Source organism: Chiloscyllium plagiosum, chromosome 7 (genome assembly GCF_004010195.1).
Source record: "Chiloscyllium plagiosum isolate BGI_BamShark_2017 chromosome 7, ASM401019v2, whole genome shotgun sequence".
NCBI classification, from domain to species: domain Eukaryota; kingdom Metazoa; phylum Chordata; class Chondrichthyes; order Orectolobiformes; family Hemiscylliidae; genus Chiloscyllium; species Chiloscyllium plagiosum.
Genome location: NC_057716.1, coordinates 100,621,837 through 100,649,441, shown reverse-complemented (window position 1 = coordinate 100,649,441; position 27,605 = coordinate 100,621,837). Strand labels below are relative to the sequence as shown.

The window sequence follows — 27,605 nt, the reverse complement described above, 5'->3', positions numbered from 1 at the left end:
GAACATATTCAGGCACAGGGGATATGAGAGGCCAAGGGGAGGGAAGACATAGCTAGGCATGGGGGGAGGGGGAAAGTGTACAGGAGGATCCATGGAAATGGGTGAGCCGGTGTATAGGCAGACACTAGGGTCCTGGGGTTAGTGGGGGTGGGTTGGCACGGGCATGGGAGGGAAGCATGGCCACTCATGGCTGGAGGGGTGGTGATGGAAGGTTGCAGGGAGGAGCGTGGATGGCAAAGATGGGGAATGGGGGGTGCGTAACCCATTACTCTGAAGAGTAACCCACCCAGACCCATTTCCCTACACTTACCCCTGACTAATGCACCTAACACTATGGGCAATTTAGCATGGCCAATTCACCTAACCTGCATATCTTTGGACTGTGGGAGAAAACCAGAGCACCCAGGGGAAAACCACGCAGACATGGGGAGAATGTGCAAACTCCACACAGACAGTTGCCTGAGGCTGGAATCAAACCTGGGTCCTTGGTGCTGTGAGGCAGCAGTGCTAAACACTGAGCCACTGTGCTGATGACGGGAGAGCTGGCTGACTGGGAGTGAAAAGCCATCTACCTGGAAGTTGGGAATGGGGTTTGTGGCCGGCAACCAGGCGGATCGAGGGTTCTCCTGGTAGCGGAACGGTCCGTTGAAAGTCTGAGCGATGGAGCTGAGGTTATATGCACAAACTGCAGAGGCTGCAATGCTGTTCCTGTTGAAAACAAAAACAGGGAGGTGATTACAGAGTGTGTGCATCGACAGGACCTGCATTATTCACAGGATGAGCTTACTAGGCCCAGTATTTATTATCTAGCCCCAAACACTGATTGGCTTGATAGGCCCTTTCAGGTTCAACCACATTGCTGTGGGTCTGGAGTCACATGTGAGATCACAGAAGGTAGGAGCAGAAATAGGCCATTCAGCCCATCAAGCCTGCACCGCCATTCAATTGTATCATTTCTGATCTAATAATCCTCAACTCCACTTTCCTGCTTTTTCCCCATAACGCTTGATTTCCTAACTGATTAAAAATGTGTCTAACTCAGGCTTAAATATACTTAATGACCCAGCCTCAAAAACCCCAGTGTGGGAAAGAGTTCCACAGATGCATTACCCTCTGAGAGAATAAATTCCTATTCTTCCCTGATGTTACTAGACTACTGAACGCACCTCTCTAATTTCAAATCTAATGTTGACCATGCATTTGTGCAGCCCCTGTGCAGTCGTAACCCTGCATGTCTCGCTCTGTCTGAGCACCCAATGATCTATATGTCCTTGTTTGCTATGACCTGCCTGTACTCCTCGCAAAACAAACCTTTTCACTGTACTCAGGTACACGTGACAATAATAAATCAAATCAAACCCATTATTCTGAGATGATGCCCTCTGGTCCTCAACTCATCCACAAGGGGGAAAACAACCTTTCCACATCTACCCTATCAAGAAGCCTTAGACTTTTCAATAAGTTCCTGCCAGACCACATAAAGATGACAGATTTCCTTCCCCAATATTAGACGTTTTTACTTGATGGGTCACCAATAGGTCAGCAGTTAATTCCAAAGCCTTACTGAATTTCAATTTCACCACTTGCCACAGTGGGATTTGAACCCATTTTCCCAGAATGATAGAGCCTAAAGCTCTGGATTACTAGTCCAGTGGCGTTGTCACTATGCCCCCAACTGCCCAGAATGCACGCTCCAGTATATGTTCTGCTTCCCTCCACCACCTGACTTCCTATTTTAGGCAGACATTCCCACTTCATAGGATCATAGAATATCTCCAGTGTGCAGGCAGGCCATTTAGCGCAGCTAGTCCAAACCAACCCTCTGAAGAGCATCTCACCCAGACCCAAACCTCCTACTGCCCCCACCCTATCCGTAACCCTACATTTTCCATTGCTGATCCACCCGACCTGCACATCTTTGGATTGTGGGAGGAGACCAGAGCACCCGGAGGAAACCCATGCAGACACGGGGAGAATGTGCAAACTCCACACAGACAACCGCTCGAGGCTGGGATTGTACCTGGGTCCCTGACGCTGGTGAGGCAGCAGTGCTAACCACTGAGCCAGTGTGCCACATTCAATTAGACCCACACCTCCACTGTGCTCTGCAAATGTTTTCCCCTTCACATAATAATCCCATTCGAATTGAGTTTCTGGCTTGGGTTGGATGTGTTCATCGGAGGATTTATCCCATCCAGCTGTCCCACTCCCCCCCCACACTCAGTATGTTCTGATAAAAAGTCATTGACCTGCAAGATCAACTCTATTCCTCTCTTCGTGGATGCTGCCAGATGTGCTAAGTTTGCCTGGCACTTGGTGTTTTTATTTAAGATCTCCAGCATCCGCAGTATCCTCCCTGTGCACATTCATTCTTCACTGGGATGAGAGTCACAAACGGTCTCCCCTGCCAAGGGCTGTCAAAGCTCTCCCTAGAGTTCTGCTCAACTGGTTCCCTCAGCAGTCATCACAGAAAAGCCATGAGCAGATGATCTGATGCTGTCATAAAGTCATAGAGCACAGAAACAGGCCTTTTGATCCAACCAATCCATACAACCATAATCCCAAACTAAAATTCCTCTTGCTTGCACTTAGCCCATATCCCTCCAAACATTTCTTATTTATGTATTTTAAACACTATAACAGTAACTGCATCTATCACTTCCTCTGGAAGCTCATTGCACACATGAACAACACTCTGTGTCAAAAAGTTGCCCCTCATGACTTTTTAAAATCTTTCTCCTCTCACCTTGAAAATATGCCCCCAGTCTTAAAATCCCCCACCTTAGGAAAAAGATACCTTACCTATACCCCTCATGATTTTATAAACCTCTATAACGTCATCCCTCACCATCCTTCACCCAGTGCCAAAGGTCCCAACCTCTTTTAATAACTCAAACCCTCCAATCCCAGCAACTTCCTGGTAAATCTATCCTGATCCCTCTCCATCTTAATAAATCCTTCTTTAACAGGGCGACCAGAATTGTCAATGGAACCTTACAAACTGGCTACGGTGTTCTGTAAGTCCCAACAGACGTGTATGGGGAAGCGGGAGACGTTGGTAAGATGAATCTGTCAGTTCCATAAGAAATACTTAAAGAAATACAATGCAGTACATTTGAGTGTATTTGGATTGAAAAAAAATCTAAACATCAAAAGCTCGCTGGGTATTGGAAACTTTGATAGGGTGTAATCAGGATTCTCGACAGAACCAGCTCTTCCACCTTCCGCAGCATCTGACGCTGAAGAGATGGGTTTAGATATACAGAGGAACCTCGATTATCCGGAACTCGATTATCCAAATTTTGGATTATCCAAACAAGATCGCAAGGTCCTGATGCTTGGCTGAACTGTTTGATCCGGCAAAAGTGCGCAGCGTCACAGCAACTCAGAGCAAACTCTAATAGATGCTGTCATACAAGGAACAGAGGGACTGAAGGAGACCATTCAGCCCTTTAAGCCTATTCCACATGCCTCCTCCTCCTCCAGGAAAGCAGAGTGCACAGCAAACTCCCACAAAATAACATGAGATAAATAACAGGATTTTCAATTAAGTTGTCAGGACATGAGGGATAGCTCCCCATGCTCTCCTTTCAAGAGTGTTGTGGGATATTTTTCTATCCATCCAAGAGGGCATATTGAGTTTAGTTTCTCAACCCTGACTTCTGACAGTCAGCTGCAGAAATAAAGAGAGAGAAAAGGGATTCAGATAATGCACGAATCCACAATTCCACTCAGAGAAGGCGCTTGTACCATTCTGCTGTGACTTGCGTTGCTGTCTGCAGTAATCCTGGGATCAAGCGATGTGTGTTTATGAACCAGAGAGGATGACAGCAAACAAGCCTAAATGGGGCTGTTTGGTGTGTATCAACCGTAAATCTGGAGCAAACTGGAAGTGACATCTCCGATTAAATACAAGGCTCAAGTTACTGCTCGCTCAGCTGTGCTAAATTTTCCTGAAGAAAAAAAATGTAATCAGCATTTAGCAGCAACTGGCTTGACATGGGGTTGAGTTGTACACTTCGACCCTTCCACACAATACCCAAATGAATTCTGGGCCTGTTTAAAAGATGGCTTCATTTGTTACTGAGTGACAAGTACGATGTTATTACAGCGTTCTGGCTGACTGCCAGGAGCTGCTTGCTTCCGTCTTGAATCTCCAGCAGCGAGACAGAAAGGAATGATGACAAAGGGCTGAAACACCTTGCTTCAGGCCGTTGGCCACCGAGTGACTCACAGCAAACGGAAACATGAAAAGATGTAGAATTTCTCTCCTAGCTCGGTGCATTAAGTCACAAAATTGTTACACTGCAGAAAGAGGCCATTCAGCCCATCGTGTCTCTGCTCTGAATGACCATTTCGCTAAATGCCTTCATAGAATCACACAGCGCAGAAGAGGCCCATCGAGTCTGTATCACCAAAAATTGTAGAATTGTATCACCAAGAATTGTAGAAGAGGCCTATTGAGTCCACACCAACCCCCAGAAGAGCCTCCCACCCAGACCCACCTCCCCTATCCCTGTATTTTCCATGGCTAACCCACTTAGCCTGCGCAACCCAGCACACAATGGGCAATTTAGCATGGCCAATCCACTTAACCTGCACATCTTTGGACTGTGGGAGGAAACTGGAGCAAACCCACGCAGACACAGGGAGAATGTGTAAACTCCACACAGGCAGTCACCCGAGGGTGGAATCAAACCCAGGTCATTGGTGCTATGAGGCAGCAGTGCTAACCAGTGACCCATACCTCCCTGAGTTAGGCCCATAGCCTTGAATAAAAGAACAAAGAAAGATAAAAGAAAATTTACAGCCCAGGAACAGGCCCTTTGGCCCTCCAAGCCTGAGCTGATCCAAATCCACTGTCTAAACCTGTCGGTCAATTCCTAAGCATCTGTATCCCTCTACTCCCCACCTACTCATGCATCTGTCCAGACGCATTTTAAATGAATCTACCGTGCCTGCCTCTACCACCTCTGCTGGCAACGAGTTCCAGACACCCACCATCCTCTGTGTGAAGTACTGACTGCGTGTATCCCCCTTAAGCTTTCCACCTCTCACTTTGAAAGCATGACCTCTCGTTATTGAATCCTTCACCCTGGGAAAAAGCTTGTCTCTATCCACCCTGTCTATACCCTTCATGATTTTGTAAACCTCAATCAGGTCCCCCCTCAATCTCCTTTTATCAAGTGAAAATAAACCTAACCTACTCAACCTGTGATATGGCACTCCCAGCGCTCATCCAAGTCCTTTTTAAAGGCTGTGAGGTTTCCGTCTCAACTACTCTCCCAGGCAATGCATTCCAGATCCCCACCACCCTCTGGGTGATGAGATTTTTTTCTCAAGTTCTCTCTAAAGCTGCTATTTTTCACTTTAAAGTGATGCCACCTTGTTGTTGGCTGCCTTTTCCTGCCTTCTCCCCCACCACTTCACTGTACATTATTTCTTCTCAATAATGCTCTAAGCAGCGCTCTGAAAGCTCGTACCTTTTGGAAAGCACTAATTGAATCTGCCTCCATCAGAATCTGAGGCAGCGTGTTCCGAATTCTAACAACTTGCAGCAAGAAACTCATTTTCCTCACTTCATTTTCTATCCTTTCAAGGTAAATGCCTTACTCAGTCAATCCCACACCAAGGCAGGTCCAACAATAACAATTATTTACACTGTAAAGCTACTTTAATGTAAAATCAATAAATAAAATAAAGCCGTTCAACAAAAATTAGAAAACATTTCCTCATGAGAAGGTTGCTGGAAGAGTGGTACTCTTGTTCCCAAAAAGCAGCAGATGCAAAATCATTCCATAATTTTAAATATTTTTTCTGAGTCATACAGAACGAAAACAGACCCTTTGGCCCAACTCATCCACACTAACCAGACATCCCAATCTGATCTAGTTCCATTTGCCTACATTTGACCCATACAGGCAGAAAACTAGCCACCAGGATACATGAACACCAACTATCCACAAAAAGACATGACCCTCTTTCACTAGTATCTAGATGAGGAAGGACACCACTTTGACTGGGACAACACATCCATCCTAGGACAAAGACACGCACGAGAATTCCTAGAAGCATGGCATTCCAACTGGAACTCTATCGACAAACACATCGAGTTAGACCCCATCTACCACTCCCTAAGAAAAGGAACAGGAAGTGACTTCACCACAGGAAATAACATCACCAACCCAAAAAAACCCAAACATATAAATAGAAAGCAGGAACTTTCAGCAGTGCTTCGCCTGAGGCCCACTGAAGATGTTACCTAGTAGGGTAAGGAAATGTCTGGAAATAAACCTTCCAGCTCCGCGAGCAAACCTACATTCATATCTCTCTAAACCCTTCCTATTCATATAACAAACCAGAGGCCAACCTAATAAAGCAGCCAAGATAGAGTTGGGAAACACATGGTGGAAGAAGATCAGAAACAGAACAGCCATGATATCTATAAATCTGTAAAACCCTAACAGGCCTAGATAGGGTAAACACAGGAAGGATGTTCCTGATGACCAGGGAGTTCAGATCCAGGGCTCTCAGTCTAAGGATAGAGAATAGATTACTTAGGACTGAGGATGAGGAGAAATTTCTTCAACCAGAGAGCGGTGAGCCTGTGAATTCTCTGCCACAGAAAGCGGTTGAGATCAAAACACCAAATGTTTTAAAGGAGGAGTTAGCTAAAGTGCTTAGAGCTAAAAGGATCAAAGGGTATGGGGAGAAAGTGAGAACAGGGTACTGAGTTGGATCATCAGCCATATGACATTGTAATGTGAAGTAGGTTTGAAGGGCTGAATGGCCTACTCCTGTTCCTATTAGAGATGTTACAGATAAGCTCCAGGGAATGTGTGAGGATGGGGGCCAAACAAATGGGTGTGGTGTACCATGACAGCCAATCCCCAGACAGAAAGAGCTGTAAGCAGCTGCAGCAAGAGCTCTGGGATTGCTGCTCTACCCGTCAGAGTCAAACACAACTGGGAATGAGGGGGCACCACAGCTCAAACAGAGAGACCTCATCTCCTTCAAAAACAGAATCTGCTGCAAAAACTCAGCAGGTCTGGCCACATTTGTGGAGCGAGAAAGCAGAGTTAACGATCCAGGTCTGGTGACCCGTCTTCACAAGGCTTCTGAAGAAGAGTCAACAGACTTGAAACTGTCAACTCTGTTTCTCTTCCCATTGATGCTGCCAGACCTGCTGAGTTTCTCCAGCAATTTCTGTCTTTGCTTCAGATTTGCAGCATCAGTTGTTCTTTGTTTTTTTTTTTGACCTCATCTCCTGCCCTTCTGGCCCAAGTGCATAGTGATTTAAAAGGTAGGAGCTCTAGGTAGGATCTTTTGTCATATACCCACCCAACATCGGGGGTAAAAACTCCAGGCCTGGGTCCCATTTCTGTAAGATGCATTCTGGGAAAGCCACGGAAGGTGTGTACAAATTTGAACCTATTGTTTCAAATGTCTTTTTTATTGCCACCACAACAATTTCAGGTTTCTGATGACTGCATTGAGCTTTGCTGCATCTCTGGGAATATTAGCAGGCTGGTCGGGAGTCTTAGACATAATTCTAACAGCACTCAAAGTGAGCCAGGTCTGAAACTGGGATCTTTCTTTGTCATCAGATCCAAGGTTCATTCTCTAAAACAGTTCCACCATAGTCAACTCCTGTAGGACAGCGTAGGTGACCCTTCCTTGACACAATATCTCCAGGTCAGCTTGAAGAATGAGGTCATTTCAGGATTATCTTCGCTGTACTCTTGCTTCATTTGGTTGTCTGAGTTGAAGGATTTTCTGCAGACCTTCAGTAATAAACGACGTGAAGACTGGATGAATATTTTCTTGAAAGAAAATCCCTGGTGCTGCATTCTGAAACCTTCCAGGCTTATCGAATGCTGAGTGAGCAATATCAATCAGTCACCTGGGTCAATTCATTCAGAACTTAATTGAACGGGTTTATCCTTCCCTTTCAGGGCTAAAGTAAAACAAAATTCAATGGTCCTGTTTCAAAAAAGAAGCAGATTGTTCCCAGTGTACTGCTAGTAATTAAAAAGTCACCACAATCCCCCTCACTCAGAGAGTGAGTGATAACTGACGGTCAGTTTAACCTGAGGGTCACCACACCTCAGGGGAGAGATGAGGTTGAGAGGGTGGTACTGTCACGTAACCTCAATTGTTGCAGGATTGAACCAATGCTGTTGGTATCACTCTGCATTGTGAACTAGCCAATACACAGAGCAGTTCAGGGAACACATCTGGGACACACGCACCAAACAACCCCACCGACCTGCGGCCTACCACTTCAACTCCCCCTCACAGTTCCCCAAGGAGATGTAAATCCTGGGCCTCCTCAGAGAGTAGTAAGAGTATGGAATGCTTTGCCTGCAACGGTCCTAAATTCGCCAACTTTAAGTGCATTTAAGTCGTCATTGGACAAGCATATGGACGTACATGGAATGGACTTCAGATTAGTATGACAGGGCGGTGCAACATCGAGGGCCGAAGGGCCTGTACTGCGCTGTAATGTTCTATGTTCCACCGCCAAATCAAAGCCACCCATCAACTGGAAGAAGAACACCTCATCTTCCGCCTCAGGGCCCTATAACCACATGGCATCAATATTGATTTTGCCAGTTTCCAAATCTCCCCAACCCCCGTCTCGTCCCAGATCCAACCCTCCAACTCGGCACTGCCCTCTTGACCTGTCCTATCTGTCCATCTTCCTTCCCACATATCTGTTCCACCCTCCCCACCGACCTATCACAATTATCCCCCACCTGCATCCACCTATCGCCTTCCCACCTACTTTCCCCCAAGCCCCACCCCACCTATTTATCTCTCAGCCCAGTTCCCCCTCCACATTCCTGATGAAGGGCTTATGCCCAAAACGTCGGCTCTCCTGCTCCTCGGATGCTGCCTGACCCGCTGTACTTTTCCAGTGCCACACTTTTTAACTCTGCATTGTGAACTAGCCCAACTGAGCTAAGTGACTGGAAAAAGTGATTACTCTATAACCAGCATCATTAACACAGATCATGTTGTTATTATCACACGGTAATTGGAGGAGCTTGCTGTGTGTAAATTAGCTCCCACAGTTCCCACATTGCAACAACAACTGCAGTACACATCTACAATTCCTCACTGCCAATAAAGCTCATGAAAGATGCCAAATAACTGCACAGCTCTTTCTTTTTCAAAGATGTAGCTCTCATATCAGATCAACTGCATTGACCAATGATTATAAAGTTTCATCGAAAACATAAAAACAGAAAGAACTGCGTATGTTGTAAATCAGAGACAAAAATTGAAATTGCCAGAAAAGTTCAGCAGGTCTAGCAAAATCTGTGAAGAGAAATCCGTTCTGAGGAAGGAACACTCGACCCAAAACCTTAACTCTGATTTCTCTTCACAGGTGCTGCCAGACCTGCTCAGCTTTTCCAGCATCTTCGATTTTTGTCTCTTCATCTAAAAAGTATTCCTCTATTTTTTTTTCACAGGATTACACATATCACTGGCAAGCCCAGCACGTGTTGACCATTCCAATTTCTTTGAAAAGGTGGTGGTGAGCTGCCTTCTTGAACCGCTGCAGTCCATGTGCTGTAGGTAGACCCCCAAGTGTCATTGGGGAGGGAGTCCTTGTACGTTGATCCAGCAACACTGAAGGAACAGCAATGCATTTCCAAGTCAGTGGTGTCCCCATGTATCTGCTGTGCTTGTCCTTCCAAACAGTAGAGGCTATGTGTGAGAAGAAATGCCTTTCAGACAGAGTCTACCACTGGGAGGGCCATGACTGCTTACATTTGGAAACTGGGAATCGATATTTTTACATCGACCTGTTCAGACATGTTATGTCTGGGAGAAGGTGGGACTAAACCCTGACCTTCTGACCCAGAGGTTGGGGCGCTGCCAAACCGCAAAAGCCCTCAAGGTATCTTAATCAACCTGTTGGAACATGTTGTAAACATAGCTTTTTTAAATTAACCTGTTCAGACATGTCTGTAGAGCCAGTTATGAAATATTGTTCATTAGATGCTGACAAGCTCACAGTTCTTTCCCCATTCCTCATATACTAGGAGTGACTTTACATTGTTAATTGTACATTACTTTGGTTTACTTGTATTCGGATGGCTGGTATTAATTCGGCAAAGTCAGAAGTCACGCAACACCAGGTTATAGTCCAACAGATGAAGTCACTTTACCCGACAAAGGGACAGTGCTCCAAAAGCTTGTGATTTCAAATAAACCTTTGGACCAAAACTCGGCGTCATGTGACTTCTGACTTTGTCCACCCCAGTCTCACAGCAGCGCCTCCACATTCACAGGTATTAATTAGACAGTCACCTGGGCTTCTCTGATTCCTGACATGTGAGGAGAGACTGAATCCATTAGGATTGTACTCACTGCATTTTATAGCAATGGAAGGGGAATCTCATAGAAATCTATATAATTCTATCAGACTGGACAGGGCAAATGCAGAAAGGATGTTCTTAATGATGGAAGCAGGGATTGCAGTTTGGGGAAATGGGCTAAACCATTTAGGACTGTGGACAAATTAGATGTGGAGAAATGTCTTCATTCAGAGAGTGGTGAGCCTATGGAATTCACTGCCATAGAAATCAGTTGGAACCAAAATATTGTAATGATTTCAAGAAGGAGTTGAATATAGCCCTTGAGCACATAGGATCAAAGGATATGGGGGAAAAGCAGCAACATAATTGAATAATCAGCTAAGATTGTGGTGCAGCTCGACGGGCCACATGGCCTACTCTTTGTGCCATGTTAGAATAGCAGGCTGAGAAAATGTGCTTTTATTTGGAGGTATATGATAATAAACTTTGGAAAATATTGAGAAGACACAAACATAATACTTCGGATCAGGAGCAGGTGCCCTTCTGCTGAAACAGTGCTCTCCAGGGTCTAAACTATCAACAGAAATTGCTGGAAAAGCTCAGCAGGTCTGGCAGCGTCTGTGGAGAGAAATCAGAGTTAATGTTTCGGGTCGAGCGACCCTTCCTTGGAACTGATGGTAGTTGGGAAAAGAAATTGTTTTTTATGCAGAAGGTAGAGTGGGGGGGGGGGGCGGGGGGGGGGGGGGTGAGGTAGGGAGTAAACAATAAGTGGATATTGAGTGCAAAGAGAGAGAAGAACAAAGGATTGAGTAACAATCAGCCAAGGAGAATGAATGGCTGCCAATGGGGACTATTAGTGGCTAACAATGGGTTGTGTGTAATAGTAGACTATGTGATAACAAGGTCTGGTGTGTGGGGCTTGAGGTAAGGACATTAGAGAAGGCGCCTCAAACCCTAAAACTGTCGATATTGACTCCAGAAGGCTGTAGAGTTCCCAAGCAGAACATGAGGTGCTGTACTTGCAGATTGTGCTGAGTTTCACCTCGACCCCTTGGTTTAGATTGCCTCAGAGAGGGACAATCCCCCTACCATCGACCCTATCAAAACCTTATAAATCTTACACATTTCAACAAGATCAGTTCTCATTCTTCTAAAACCCAGTCAGCATTGGCTCAATCAGCTGAATCTTTCTTCACTAGATTAACCCTTTTGTCCCAGGAATCAGCTCGGTGAATTTTCTTTCACTTGCATATGGGGAGGTTGCAATGTTGTGATAATGTCACTGGATAAGTAATCCAGAGGTTCACCATAGCACAGAAATCTGAAGTAAGTGAATTAATCTGAAATCGAAAGGCAGTCGTTTGGATATAGAACTCAAAGAGATTCGAAGGGAGTAGATGGAGGGTGGTGTTGGAGGATTGCTCTTCAGATTGGAGGAGAAAGTGAGGACTGCAGATGAGGCCTGTGACCAGTGCCACAAGGATCGGTGCTGGGTCCACTGCTTTTCAATTTATATAAATGATTTGGATGTGAACATAGGAGTTTTAGTTAGTAAGTTTGCAGATGGCATAGAATTGGATGTGTAGTGGACAGCGAAGAAGGTTACCACAGAGTACAACAGGACCCTGATCAGATGGGCCAATGGGCTGAGGAGAGGCAGTTGGAGGTTAAATTTAGATAAATGTGAGGTGCTGCATATTGGAAAGGCAAATCAGAGCAGGACTTACACACTTAATGGTAAGGTGCTGGGGAGTGTTGCTGAATGAAGAGACCTTGGAGTGCAGATTCATAGCTCCTTGAAAATAGAGCCGCAGGTAGATAGGATAATGAAGAAGGCGTTTGGTATGCTTTCCTTTATTGGTCAGTGCACTGAGTATTGGAGCTGGGATATCATATTGTGGCTGTACAGGACATTGATTAATCACTTTTGGAATATTGCGTGCAATTCTGGTCTCCCTCCTGTAGGAAGGATGTTCTGAAACTTGAAAAGATGCAGAAAAGATTTACAAGCATGTTGCCAGCGATAGCAGGTTTGAGCTATAGGGAGAAGCTGAACAGGCTGGGGCTGTTTTCTCTGGAGCGTTGGAGGCTGAGGCGTGACCTTATAGAGGTTTATAAAATCATGAGGGGCATGGACAGGATAAATAGACAAGGTCTTTTCCCTGGGGTGGGGGAGTCCAGAACTAGGGGGCATAGGTTTAATTTGAGAGGGAAAAGATTGAAAAGGGATCTAAGGGGAACATTTTCATGCAGAGTGCGCGTATGGAATGAGCTGCCAGAGGAAGTGGTGGAGGCTGATAAAATTACAACATTTAAAAGGCATCTGGATGGGTATATGAACTGGAAGGGTTAAGAGAGATATGGACCATATGCTGGCAAATAGGACTAGATTAATTGAGGATGTCTGACCGGCATAGACAAGTTGGATGGAGGGGTCTATGTCCATGTTGTACAGCTTGATTTCTCTATGACTCTATAATTGATTTTCTAGGGGCAGAATTGGATGAAGCTACGGCTCAAAGTGTTAAGCTAGAGAGGGTTCCGAAGAGATTTACAGGATGTTGTCGGGTATGGAAGGTTTGAGTTATAAGAAGAGGTTGAATAGATTAGATTAGATTACTTACAGTGTGGAAACAGGCCCTTCGGCCCAACAAGTCCACACCAACCCGCCACCCACCCATACCCCTACATTTACCCCTTTTTACCTACACTACAGGCAATTCACCTGGCCTGCACATCTTTGGACTGTAGGAGGAAACCGGAGCACCAGGAGGAAACCCACGCAGACACGGGGAGAATGTGCAAACTCCACACAGTCAGTCACCTGAGTCGGGAATTGAACCCGGGTCTCTAGCGCTGTGAGGCAGCAGTGCTAACCACTGTGCCACCGTGCCGCCCCCAGAATAGGCTGGGACATTTTCACTGGAGAGTAGGAGGTTGGGAGGTGATCTTACAAAGTTTTTAAAGATCATGAGGATAACAGATAGGTGTCTTCCCTCTCAGATAGGGATTTCAAGACTTGGAGCACATTTTTAAAGTGAGAGGAGAGAGATTTTAAAAAGAGATGGGCAGATTTTTCACACAGAGGATGGTGTGTGTGTGGAATGAACTTCCTGAGGAAGTGGTGGATTTGGGCACAATTACAACATTTAGGTGGTACAGTGGCTCAGTGGTTAGCACTGCTGCCTCACAGCACCAGGGTCCCAGGTTCGATTCCAGCCTGCAGCACGGTGGCTCAGTGGTTAGCACTGTGATTCGATTCCAGCCTTGGGTGACTGTCTGTGTGGAGTTTACACATTCTCCCCGTGTCTGCGTGGGTTTACTCCCACAGTCCAAAGATGCGCAGGTTGGGTGAATTGGGTGTGCTAAATTGCCCATAGTGTTGGACGCATTAGTCAGAGGGAAATGGGTCTGGGTGGGTTACTATTTGGAGGGTCGGTGTGGGCCGAAGGACCTGTTTCCACACTGTAGGGAATCTAATCTAATCAAAAAGGCACTTAGGTAAGTACATGAATAGGAACAGTTTGGTGGGATATGGGTCTGGAGCAGGCAGGTTGGATTAGTTTAGTTTGGGATTATGTTCAGCAGGGACTGGTTGGGCCGACGGATCTATTTCCATGCTGTTAACTCTCAGACTATGACTATGTAAAAGGCCAGAACATTAGCTGCACAGTAACTTCATAACATGCTGAAGCCGAGGAAAGCTCAAAATCAAGACACTGACAAAGTGAGGGGGAGGACTACTCCCATCTTTGTCCATGGTGTGCCTGAGATATTGTGTGTGTCAGGAGAGGATCCCGAGCTGGCTTAGCTTGGCACTTGTTGTAAGCACTGCACTAGCTGATGTGACTCTTAATCTCATTGCTCATGTTGGACCAGTGAAGCATTTCTCTTATCATAGAGTCATAGAGATGTACAGCACCCTTCAGTCCAACCGTCCATGCCGACCAGATATCCCAACCCAATCTAGTCTCATTTGCCAGCACCCAGCCCATATCCCTCCAAACCCTTCCTATTCATATACTCATCCAAATACCTCTTAAACGTTGCAGTTGTACCAGCCTCCACCACTTCCTCTGGCAGTTCATTCCATATATGCACCACCCTCTGCATGAAAAAGTTACCCCTTAGGTCCCTTTAATATCTTTCCCCTCTCACACTAAACCTATGACCTGGACCTAGTTCTGGACTCCCCCACCCCAGGGAAAAGACCTTGTCTATTTCCCCTATCCATGCCCCTTGCGATTTTGCAAACCTCTATAAGGTCACCCCTCAGCCTCAGACACTCCAGGGAAAACAGCCCCAGCCTGTTCAGCGTCTCCCTGTAGCTCAAATCCTCCAACCCTGGCAATGTCCTTGTAAATCTTTTCTGAATCCGTTCAAGTTTCACAATATCCTGCCGATAAGAAGGAGACCAGAATTGCACACAATATTCCAACAGCGGCCTAACGAATATCCTGTACAGTGGCAACATGGCCTCCCAACTCCTGTACTCAATACTCTGACCAATAAAGAAAAGCATACGTAACACCTTCTTCACTATCCTATCTACCTGCGACTCCACTTTCAAGGAACTAAGAACCTGCACTCCAAGGTCTCTTTGTTGAGCAACATTCTCCAGGACCTTAGCATTCATCGTATAAGTCCTACTTGATTTGCTTTTCCTTGCATTTATCTAAATTAAATCATCCCCAATCAAGCCTTAATTCCTTGATGGCCTGCACCATTTTGTTTCACCATCTCCTCTCGTTCCTCCTTAGGGATCGTGACTCTATTTCTTTCACACAAGATGCCATCATGTGCTATTACTTCTTTTCCGCACATTCAAAACACTCTTCAGCAAGTATGTCTTTAATGTTTCAGATCACCCGTTCATAGTTCCCGAAATGCCTGTGGGGAATGTGTGGTGTTGTGGTAACATCACTGGACTAGTATTCATTACAGACCCAGGCTAATGGGGACATGGATTTCAAACACATCGTGGCAGTTGGTGAGATTTTCATTCAATTAAACAAAACGAAACCTAATGATGACCACGTAACCATCACTTGCTGCAAAACACTTATTTGGTTCACTAGTAGTTTCTAGGGAGGGAAAACTACTGTTCTTATCTAGTTTGGCCAACCCATTCCTCCAGACTGCAGCAGCTTAGTGGATTCGTCATTGGCTCTGAGCTACTGGGCATGGACAATGAATTCTGCCCTAGTTAGCAACATCTGTATCCCATGAAAGATTAACAAAAAGTTGCATTTTGCGTGGTTTCCTTAACTCAAGCAAGGCACTTGTATTTCAGATTCAATGATTCTGCTGGGTTGAAGTGTTGCCTCTCATGAAACTGTCAGATGTCATGCTCTATTTTAGCATCCCCTTGACGTTTTCCACAGGGAGTGCTGCTCTTGACAGCATGTCAACAATCTACATCAGTTCCCCTTGATTGTATCCAACATCCGAATGGTATCCCCGCAAATGATATAACATTTTTTTGGAGATTCTTTGGAACAAATGGAAGCGGTTTATAAAGATGCTTTGAAATGGCTTGTGGATGGACTCCAGGGTCACTTTATCCCTGGAAAACAGATACTGTTTAAAATGCTCTTGGGCAAAGACCATAGCCAGGCACTTTTTCTCAATCTGAGCATAGTGCTGTTCAGCCTGTGTTAACATCCTGGATGCAAATACAATTGGCTATCTTTGAAGCATAAGGGTTGCCTTAAGTCCTGCCTCGTTGGCACCCACACTGCAAGGTGCCTTGACCACTGATATCAGAGTACCTCCACAGTTGCATACTGATGGCACGCACTGCCTGAGAGGATGGGAGAGGCAAGGTACCCATGCAACATTGAAGAAGCATCAGGGTGAGTGCTCAAAATGCCAGCGCAAAGTAGGCTATGGGCAAAGTGCAGGTAAATGGGCATAGTGTAGCTTGGTGTTTGTTGGTTGATATAGACATGGTGGGCCGAAGGGCCTGCTTCTGTGCTGCATGACTTGATAACCCTACTCCATGCCGAGTTGTCCTCAGCATTGAGCATGCATAGAGGTTCACATACTGATCAAAAATTAAGCAAGAACTTTGCTGAAAAGTTCACAAATTAAACAAATCATGCTTCCACACCTCTTGCATCTCACTGCGAGTTCTCACCTTACCAGGATCTGGGTGATGTCTTTGAACAATCAGTACATTATGCCACAAATTGCCCCCTACTTAGGCCGAATGGGTTGCTCTAAACGTTCAGGTGAGGTAAAATATTCATGCGACACAGACCGTGAGGCCTTGTCTTATGCTCTTCTCGTATTCAGAAAACAGCAGCGACACTTCCTCAAAAAACAATTGGGGACATAGGCTAGAGCTATTAAAGCAAACTGCCAAAGCAATTACTGGTTTTCTGACAAATACAATCCCTCCATCTCCACTCACAACAGATTAGTCACAGCCTGAGCTCTATCAGATTGTTTTGACAAAAAAACAGAATGTGCTTTGGTCTTTTTGCGGTTGTTCACCTCAAAGATAAAGATAAAGGAGACACGTGCACTAAGACTTTCTGTTTATAAGACAGGCAAGGAGTGTGGGAGGAGGGGTTGGTAGGGGTGGAGGGTGTAAATGAATTCTTGCTGCTTGCATTCGCATACACAAAGCCTTAGCTTCAGTGTCTTACCTCAGTGTAATTGGGATATTAATGCAGGCTTTCCTCACTGTTTTCACGGATTCAATACTGCAATCTCCATTTAATCAGAACTCCGTGCGTGAAGAAGCTTTGCAGTTTATAGGTTTGGAAACTGGGATTTGCAAGTGGAGCAAAAATAGATTTTAGCTTTCGGTTCGGTGAAGGTGACTGGTTTCTTTTAATAAAGGTCAGAAAGTCATTTTGAACAGCGAACTGAAGAAAGCTTTTTCAAGCAAGCATGGGGAGGAAACAGGCCAGTGGTTTTACCGCTAGACTGTAAATCCAGGAAATGTTACGGGAACCCAGGTCCAAACCTGCTACAGCAGATGGTGTAAATTAAACTCAGTAAAATCTGGAAATAAGAAAGTCTAATGATGACCCCGAATCCATTGCTGGGCAAAACCCATCTGGTTCACTAATACCCTTTAGGGAACGAAATCTGTATTCCTTACCTGGTCTGGCCTACATATGACTCCAGACCCACAGCCAATGTGGTTGACTCTTAACTGCCTTTTGGGTAATTAGGGATCGGTCATAAATGCTGGCTTAGCCAGTGACACCCTCATCTTGTGAATGAATAAAGAAAATTAAATGACTGAAGATTAATAATGCAATCAGCTCGATAGAAGATCAATGATTTTAAAATAGAGAAACAAAAGGCTGATGCCAGTAGCAGCTTACGTTCAGAGGAAGAGGGGACTTTTTGTTTTAGGTTTGTAGAAGTTTCCAGATTTCTGAGAAATTGTAGAAATCCTAGAATCCCTAAAGTTTGGAAGCAAGTGATTCAGCCCAGCAAGTCCATACTGACCCTCCAAGGGCATCCCACACAGAACCAACCCTTTTGGCAATAATCCTGCATTTCCCATGGCCAATCCACCTGACCTGCACATCTTTGGACTGTGGGAGGAAACCAGAGCATCTGGAGGAAACCCACGCAGACACGGGGAGAATGTGCAAACTCCACACAGACAGTCGCCCGAGGCTGGAATCAAATCCAGGTCCCTGATACTATTAGGCAGCACTGAGCCAGCATGTTACCCTAATATTTGTCAGAGTTGGAAAAACATATTCAGGCCATCAGAGCTGGAAAGAAATCTCTGACCATCAGAACTGAAAAGGAATCTTAAGTTGTTTCAGCAGTCTAAGGAAAGGGGCTAAAAAGAGTCATTTGAGCAATGAATTGAAAAGTTATTATAGTAGTGATACCTCTATGGGATTGAGTGACTGGTAATGGTATTGATGCTTACGTTGTGATCTTTCTAAATTGCCATAAATAAATAACTTAGTTTTCCCTTCTGCATAATAAACTTGTGTCATTTTGTTCAAAGAACACTGGCAGCCTTGCCTGAATATGTCCAGCCACTGGCCAGCACAGGATCCAAACTGCAAAATTACAATTTATGGTCTATCAAGTCAGTTTTCACTCTGAAATCCGATTTGTCCACAATTACCATTAGCTGGGATTTAAAAACTTGAGCTTATTTTTTGGCAGGCTTTGCTTAAAGGTGAACTTCCGTCTTGATAGATATGTAGAGTACAGAATGGATCCCATCAGCCTGATAGCTCAATTTGATACCTATTTAAAACAGTAACCACTGCATGTCAGTCTCCCCAAATTTCTGAATTGATCACAGATTAAGTGGACTATTCTATTATTGTCTTGTAGCCGGCACGGTGGCACTACTGCCTCACAGCGCCAGAGATCCGGGTTCAATTCCCGCTTCAGGCGACTGACTGTGTGGAGTTTGCACGTTCTCTCCGTGTCTGCGTGGGTTTCCTCTGCGTGCTCCGGTTTCCTCCCACAGTCCAAAAATGTGCAGGTTAGGTGAATTGGCCATGCTAAATTGCCCATAGAGTTAAGTGAAGGGGTAAATGTAGGGGAGTGGGTCTGGGTGGGTTGCGCTTCGGAGGGTCGGTGTGGGCTTGTTGGGCCGAAGGGCCTGTTTCCACACTGTAAGTAATCTAATCTAATCTTATAGCAAACTATTCCCACAATCCCAGTCTCTTCCCAACATGCCACACAAACCCAGAAAAATCCCATTGGCATGCACCCTACCTGTTAATCTGAACCCAAAACTAATCCCAATATTCTATCCTGTTCAGAAGGATAATGAGGCTTGGTTAAGAGCCCAGACCCTGCTGAAACACCTGAGTCCCTGTTTGATTGACAGCTGAGGCTGTCTGATCTGGAACGATTTCACAATGTTTGCTTACAAAACCCAAAGTGATATCAAGTGTCTTGTGGTTTCAAGTATTGAAAGTGTAGGAAGTCTGGATGACAGACATTTTAATTCCCATGTAGTGAATAGTATTGGTTTTAAACGCGTGGTTTTAACGCGTGGAGTTATGAATAAGCCCCTTTTGTTGCACATCCAACTGCCAATTAAGGGTTTGTGGCTTCTGTACAGTGTAAAATGTGCTATGAGCATGAAAGTGCTATGAAAATGTGTTGCTGGAAAAGAGCAGCAGGTCAGGCAGCATCCAAGGATCAAGAGAATCAATGTTTCGGGCATGAGCCCGAAAGTGCTATGTCAAGACATGGGGGAATGAAGAGCCATTGGGCCGGAAGAAGGGGCATTCTGTAAATTCATTCATGGGATTTGGGCTGTGCTGGCTAAAGGAGCCTTTATGTCCATCCTCAATTGCTGTGAGGTCAGATAACAGGTCAGCGTGTTGCTGTGGGTCTGGAGTCACGTGTAGACCAGACAAGGATGGTAGATTCCCTTTCATGAATGACTTTGCTGAACCAGATGTGTTTTTATGACAAGTGATATGATTGCCGTTAAACCAGCATTTTCTTCCAAATGTTTATTGAACTAAAATTGCCATATCTGTCACGATAGGATTCAAACCCATGTCCCTCTGGGGTACTAGTCCAGTGACATGACCACTAAACCACTGTGGCTTGGCATGGTGGCATGATGGGCCATGGTGAGTATTTGGGGTCACACCTTGGCATGAGAGGGCCTACATGGGCCAAGCAACATGCTTGACTCTTTACTGCCCCCTGAAATGGTGGAGCATATTACTTAGCTCAAGGGAATTTAGGAATGGTCAATAAATACCGGCTTGGCCAATGATGTTCATATCCCATGAAAGAAAAAAAAAATGCAGTGTGTCAAGTTCTTATCCTGACTGTGGACAGACATACAAATTGATCAATATTTGAAGGTCACAGGACATGCTGAGAAGGCTGTTAGAAGAAGCACTAGTGGGTCAAACAGTGTTTTAAGGCCCATTGATCCCAAGTGGTTGAGCAGTCCAGTCAATCCCATTCCCAATCCCCCATCCTCACCATCCTACACATTTATTTTGTCTAATTTCATTTTAATGTCATTGACTGTTTCCCCACTAAGGTTCAGCTCATTGTTACTCATTTGGTAAGGATGTTCTTCCTCACATCCACCCTGAATCTGTCGCCCATGACCTTAAATCTGTGTCACCTAGTCATTGGACTGGGGGAGACATAGTAGTAATATCACTGGACTAGTAATCCAGATCCTCAAATTAATGTTTAGGGGACAGGGATCTGCCAGATGATGAAATTTGACTTCAAAACAGTCTGGAATAAAAAGTCAACCAATAGCAACCATCAATTGTTGTAAAACCTTTCTGGTTCACTAATGTTGATATGAAGTTGAAAGTGTGTAATATACCTTTAAGAGTGTCGTAACAATGTCCTATAGGGAAAGAAATCAGCCACCCTTACCTGACCTGGTCTTCTTGTGACTCCAGACCCACAGCAATGTGGTGTATTCTTAACTGCCTTCTGGGCAATTAGGGATGGACAATAAATAAATAAATACTCATCTCTTAAACAACACAAAAACTAATACGGCTTTCTTTCTCTCCCTTACTAAATCACTGCTTAATTAAATCTCCTTCAATCTTTTCGCTCCAAGGAGAACAATCACAGCTTCTCTTGTAGCTGGAATTCTTTGACCCTGGAATCATTCTGAACCTGTGGGCCAGACTGGGTGAGACAGCACATTCCCTTCATTAAAGGACATGAGTCAACCAGATGGAATTTTTTTACAACAATCATCAACCATTTCATGCTCATCCTTACACTCTTAATTCTAGATTGCTTTTTTCATATTGGAAAGAATGTGAATCTAAACAGATAGAATGTTTTGGTTTCAAAATGGAAGTTGGGTGACATCCTCAACTAGGAGAAAGTGAGGACTGCAGATGGTGGAGATCAGAGTCGAAAAGTGTGGCACTGGAAAAGCACAGCAGGTCAGGCAGCATCCGAGGAGCAGGAGAATCGACATTTCAGGCATGAGTTCTTCATCACACTTTTCGACAACTGACATCCTCAGCCCCTGATGTCACAGCTTCACCGAGAAATGACACCAGCACCTTGACTGGCTGGCGCACAGGAAGGTATGGGAGACTGATGGACATTCAATAAGCACTTACACATTTGTTGTAAAGACTCCATAGATGAGGTCCTGCTCGGGAAGATAGAATGTGCTCTGCAACTCGTTGTAGTAAAATGGGATCTCCCCCGAACGCGAGCAGTTGAGCCGGGCCTTCATGAAGGTTGTCCACGTGTCCTCCAGCAGAAACCGCCCCCCGATGTCGCTCTTGCAGACACGCCCAACGCGGGAATAGACAGTCTTCCCACAGTCATGCTCCACAGCGTTCTCACGGAAGAAGAAGTAGATGAAGAGGCCAATGTCGTACGCTGAGATGAAGTTTGGTTCTGGAAAGAAAGGAGGAAGGGACAGGAATTAGTGAATGAGGGAAGGCCCCAGGAGGGAGCCCACCATCACCCCCCCACACCTCCACCCCTAACCTATGGCCTTCACTGTCCCTCCCCAAATACTACAAATGGAGCCTTCAATCACACCTTCCTGGTGAAGCAACATTTTATTTGTACTGCTTTCAACCTACTCAATTGGATTTGCTGCTCACAATAAGATCAGCAAGACCAAACGCAGACTGGGTGATTGCTCTGTACCTCAGAATGATCCTGACCTTCCAGATGCTTGCCATTTCAATAAGTCACCTTGTTCTCCTGTTAATATTTCTATTCTTCTATAATGTTCCATCGATGCATAATGCAATCTCAAGGAACAACCTCATTTTCTGCTTAGACACTTTCTAACCTCTAAGACTCAATATTGTGGAGTCACAGAGTGATACAGCACAGAAACAGGTCCTCCAGTCCAAAACATCCACGCTTATCATGTTCCCAAACTAAACTCATCCCAAAAGTCATGTGCTATTCATGTACTTATCCAAATGTCTTTTAAATGTTGTAACTACACCCGCATCTACCATTCCCTCTTGAAGTTCATTCTCTCCTACAACCTACAATTGCTCTCCTACAATCTCTTCCATCAGGCAGCTGATACAGAAATCTGAATGCATGCACCAGGAGGTTCAGGAGCAGCTTCTTCCCAGTTGTTATTAGATTGATGAATGGACTGTCTAACTTCATATTATGCTGGTCTTGTTAATGTTGATCCTGCCTAGAGCACGTCCTTTGCTATTTACCCTGCATGCCTCACTCTGTCCAAGATTTCTCAGCCAGTGATCTGTATGTCCTTGCTTACTGTGATCTGCCTGTACTGCTTGTAAACAAAGCTTTTCACTGTACTGAGGTACACATGACAATAAATCAAATCTAAATCTAAATCATTCCACACATGAACCACTCTCTGTGTAAAAGGCTTCCCCTCATGTCCTTTTTAAAATTACTTCTCTTTCCTTAAAAATATGCCCTCTAGTTTTGAACTCAGGACACTGGGGAAAAGACCTTTGCTATTCACCTTATTTATGCCCCTCATGATTTTATAAACCTCTATAAGGTCACCCTTCAACCTTCTATACTCCAGTGAAAAATGTCCCAGCATATCCAGCATCTCTTTATAACTCAAACCCTCCATTCCTGGCAACATCCTGGTAAATCTTTCTGAACCCCCTCCAGTTTAATGATATCCTTCCTACAGCAGGGTGACCAGACCCATACACAGTACTCGAAAAGTGGCCTCACCAACATCCTCCACAACCTCAACATGGCTTCCCAACTCCTCTACTCAAAGATCTGAGCAATGAAGGCATGCGTGCCAAACATCTTCTTAAAACTCTGTCTACCTGTGATGCAAATCTCAAAGAACTATGTATCTAAACCTCTAGGTCTCTTGTTCTACAACACTACTCAGGGCCCTGTCATTAACTGTATCAGCCCTGCCCTTGTTTGTTTTATCAAAATGCAATATCTCATATTTATCCAAATTAAACTCCATCTGCCAGTCCTTGGGCCATCGACCCAATCGATCAAGATCCCTTTTGTAACCTTAGATAACCTTCTTCATTGTGTCTCTGTCACCTGCAAGTTTACTATGTCTCCAAAATTCTCATCTAAACCGGTTATGTAAATGACGAACAAAAGAGGACTCTATACCAATCCCTGTGGAACATCGCTGGTCATAGGTCTCCAGTCCAAAAAACAACTCTCCACTACCGCCCTCTGTCTCCTACCATCAAGCCAATTTTGTAACCAATTCCCTGAATTCCAAGTGATCTAACTTTACTAATTAGTCGACCGTGGGGAACCTTATCAAAGGCTTTAGTAAAGTCCACGTAAATAGCGTCTACGCTCTTTCCTCAATCTTTTTGGTTACTTCCTCAAAAAACTCAATCACATTTGTGAGACATGATTTCCCTCACACAAAGCCATGCTGGCTATCCCTAATCAGTCCTTGCCTCTTCAAAAGTATGTAAGTTCTCTCCTATCACCTCTAACAACTTACCCACCAGTGATGTCACTCACAGATCAATGGTTCCTCAGGCTTCTTCTGATAGCCTTTCTTAAATAAAGATACAATGTTAGCCACCCTCCAGTCTTCTAGCATTTCACTTGTGGTTATAGATTATACAAATATTTCACCTAGGAGCACCACAATTCCTTCCCTAACTTCCTACAAGATCCTGGGATACACTTGATCAGGTCCCAGAGATTTATTCACCTTTATGTTTTCTAAGATGTCCAGCATTTCTCTCTTCTGTAAAGTGAACTGTTTTCAAAACATCAATATTTATTTCCATGAGTTCTCCATTTTTTTCTCCATAGTGAAACCTGACACAAAATATTCATTTAGCATCTCTCTCATTTCCTGAGGTTCAACACATAGATGACTGTGTTGATCTTTAAGGGGTCCTATATTCTCTTTAATTGCGCTTTTGCTCTTAATGTACTTGTAGAATCACTTTGGATTATCCTTAACCTTATGTGCCAATGTTATCTCATATTCCCTCTTTGCCTTCCTGATTTCCCTCTTAAGAACACCCCTACACACTTTACACTCTTCAAGAGATTCATTTGATCTCAATTGTCTATATCTGATATCTGATTCTCTCTTACTCTTGACTAGATCCTCAATATCTTTATTCATCCATCGGTCCCCACTCTTTCCAGACTTAGACTTCACTCTAACAGGAACGTAATGCCTCCAAACTCCCATTATCACATTTTTGAAACCTTCCTATTTGTCAGCCTGCACCTGTAAACAGTCCACTCAATCAACTTTTGAAAGTTCTTGTCTCATACCATTAAAATTTGCTTTACTCCAGTTTAGGAGAAAGTGAGGGCTGCAGATGCTGGAGATCAGAGCTGAAAATGTGTTGCTGGAAAAGCGCAGCAGGTCAGGCAGCATCCAAGGAACAGGAGAATCGACGATTTAGGCATAAGCCCTTCTTCAGGAAGGGCTTTCCTCATTCCTGAAGAAGGGCTCATGCCCGAAACGTCGATTCTCCTGCTCCTTGGATGCTGCCTGACCTGCTGCACTTTTCCAGCGCCACATTTTCAGCTCTGATCTCCAGTTTAGACCTTTAATTTTTATTGAAGGTTTATCCCTTTCCATAACTATTTTAAAACTATTAGAATTATGATCTAGTGTTCCCCCACTAATACTTCTGTCATTTTCCCTGCCTTATTTCCCAAGAGAAGGTCAAGTTTTGCTCCTTCTCTATTAGGTACAGTTACCTATGGATCAAGAAATTTTTCTTGAACATATTTAACAAATTCCTCAATTTCAGAAACTAATCACATGATGGTCGTTTTCCATTCTTCTCACATTTCCTCTGCTCACTCCACAGCGCATGCCTTATTCATCTTGCTCACTATACAGAGCACACATTTTCACCCAAAATCTACAACTCTTTATCTCTTCTCCATCTTTTGGGGCTCTGCAGCATTTGTTCTCTTTGCCTCTCCTCCGCAACTGCCAAAGGAATAAACATAACAATTTCCAACCCCTCGACATCAGATTTGACACAGTAACTCTCTCCAGGCTGAGTTTCTCCAGCCTTCTCTGTGTTATCATTCCAATGTTTCAGCTCAGGCCTGTTTGTGCAGGAACAGACATGGGGCTCTGGGACAGATCAAAAGATTGCAGAAACTGGTTGAAGAGCCTGAATGACGGTCTGACTGACCTGAGGCAACTTTTTTCATGCAGAGGGTGGTGCAAGTTTGGAATGAGCCATCAGGGGAAGTGGTGGAGGCTGGTCCAATGACACCATTTAAAAGGCATCTGAATGGATATATGAATAGGAAGGGTTTAGAGGGGTATGGGCCCTCTAAAATGGGACTAGATTGGTTTATATCTGATCGGCATGAACATATTGGACCGAAGGGTCTGTTTCTGTGCTGTACATTGCCATGACTCTATAACTAATTTTTAAGGGGTAGAATTGGATGGGGTTCCAGGTTTCCCATCCCAGCCACCAGCTAAAACATCAAAGACAGTGAAGAGAGTCTGGGAACACCAGCTGCCCTGTGATTAGCTGTTAGCAGAGTGGAGGCAATACATCAGAAGCCCTTTGAGCAGGAAGTCCCGCCTCAGAGACCTGTGGCCAATCAGTAGCCATTGAGGGACTGGGGCAGGATGATATTATGGGAGGAGGATTAGGGGTCTCGTCAGTTGCCAAAATGGCAGGCGTGGGTGTGAGAGGATAAGGGGGGGGGGGGGGGAGGGGGGGGGGGGGGGGGGATGGAGTTGGGATTTGCAAGTTTATGGACAGCCCTCCAGCAGGCCCAAGAAGGGCTTGTTAAGGTCAGACCCAACACCCACTCCTGTCAGCCTGTAAAGACATGGTCTCTGTCAAGTCTGGTTAAATTCTGGCGACAATGGGATGAAAACCTTAGAAATATAAGAGCAGGAGGCTGCTCAACCCCTTCAAGTCTGCTTCACTGTTCCACATCTTGGCCGATGGTATGTCTCAACAACATTCATGTCCTTTGATGTCATTAATAAATAGAACTCTATTCATCTCAGTCTTCAATCTGCAAAACGATTGAGCTTCCATAGCTCTCCAGAGTAGAGAATTCCAAAGAATCCTTCACTCTCTCAGTGAACAAATTTCTCCTCATCTCAATCCCAGTGGCTGACACTTAATCAAGGACAATCCATTAAAATCTCACAAAAGCCTCAGTTGGTTCATTAATGGGCTTGCTGTTTGACACCATCTTTGCCACTGGTGGGGTCAGGGGTCGGCAGGAAGGTCACAGGAAGCTCATCTGCTGCATTCAACCAGACTGGCATCTTCCGTGGCACCTTCAAGAAAAGCTCAGATCAAGAATTGGGAACCATTAAAACCAAGGTATTGAGTTTTCTCTTGATTTATTCAAGGGATGTGAGCATTGTCCATCCCTAACTGCCCAGCGGGCATTTAAGATTCAACCACATTGCTGTCGGTCTGGAATCACACGTAGGCCAGACCTGATAAGATTTCCTTCCCTAAAGGACATTCATGAACCAGAAGGGTTTTTAACGACAATTAACAGTGGTCACCACTTGACAAGCTTTTAATCTCAGATTTACTGAATTCAAACAAACTTAACTGCTCTTTGTTTAATGATTAATGGTAGACGATGCATCAAAGCGATGGAGGGTCAGGTTGGTGACTGAGGGATGCGAAGGAAACAGTTGGCAGTTTCTTTAGCAAGGTGAGCTAAAGGTCAGCAGCCAAAGAGGGTGGTCGTAGCTGGATGCTGGTGGATTGGGAGATCAGTGGAAGGGCAGTGGGGGTACTGCTCCTAACCAGGGGTCAGTGCCCATCACTAATTGATATCAATCACCAGGCAGGATGGGTAGTGGGCAATGGGTGTGAAACTGCATGTCGATGCGTGGAGGGGGAGGTCACACATGGAGGGTAGCAGGCAGTCGTGAGACAGCTGAAAGCCCAATGAAGCAGGATGGTGGGACTGGCAAGCATTACAGGAAGAGAGAGATCTCAGTGAGGGGGTGGGTGAAGGTGCCAGTGCGGGGCTGGGAGAGGCTATAGAAATAGGAAAGGGTGAGGAGTATGGAGGAATTTGAAAAGAAAGACGAATTTCTTTTAAATCGTGGCATCGCCTGACAAGGTGCCAAAGGTGCAGTTGGGTTCTGGACTCTATCTGCTCCACCTTGGCTGGAGTAGGGTGGAATAGATCAGCTTTTCTTTGTCATTTCTACCATATACAACTGATACAGTAAAACTGAGACAGGGTTCCTCCAGGACTGAGGGTGCTACATTGACAGCACAAACTACACAATCATACACGGCATAAAGTGCTTAAGAAATGCAAATCATGCAAGTTACGGTGTAAGAGAGGAATAAT

General features: G+C 44.8%; 1 protein-coding gene across 1 annotated transcript in view; it reads right to left on the bottom strand.

The window, feature by feature from the left end:
• Positions 1-27,605, bottom strand: part of sema5ba (sema domain, seven thrombospondin repeats (type 1 and type 1-like), transmembrane domain (TM) and short cytoplasmic domain, (semaphorin) 5Ba) — a 326,569-nt gene that overhangs the window by 109,858 nt on the left and 189,106 nt on the right. The window contains exons 9-10 of the mRNA XM_043694515.1: positions 21,416-21,701; positions 573-708 (exon numbers count right to left, since the gene is read on the bottom strand). Coding sequence (XP_043550450.1) covers positions 573-708; positions 21,416-21,701 — 422 coding nt within the window. The remainder of the gene's footprint in view (positions 1-572; positions 709-21,415; positions 21,702-27,605) is intronic.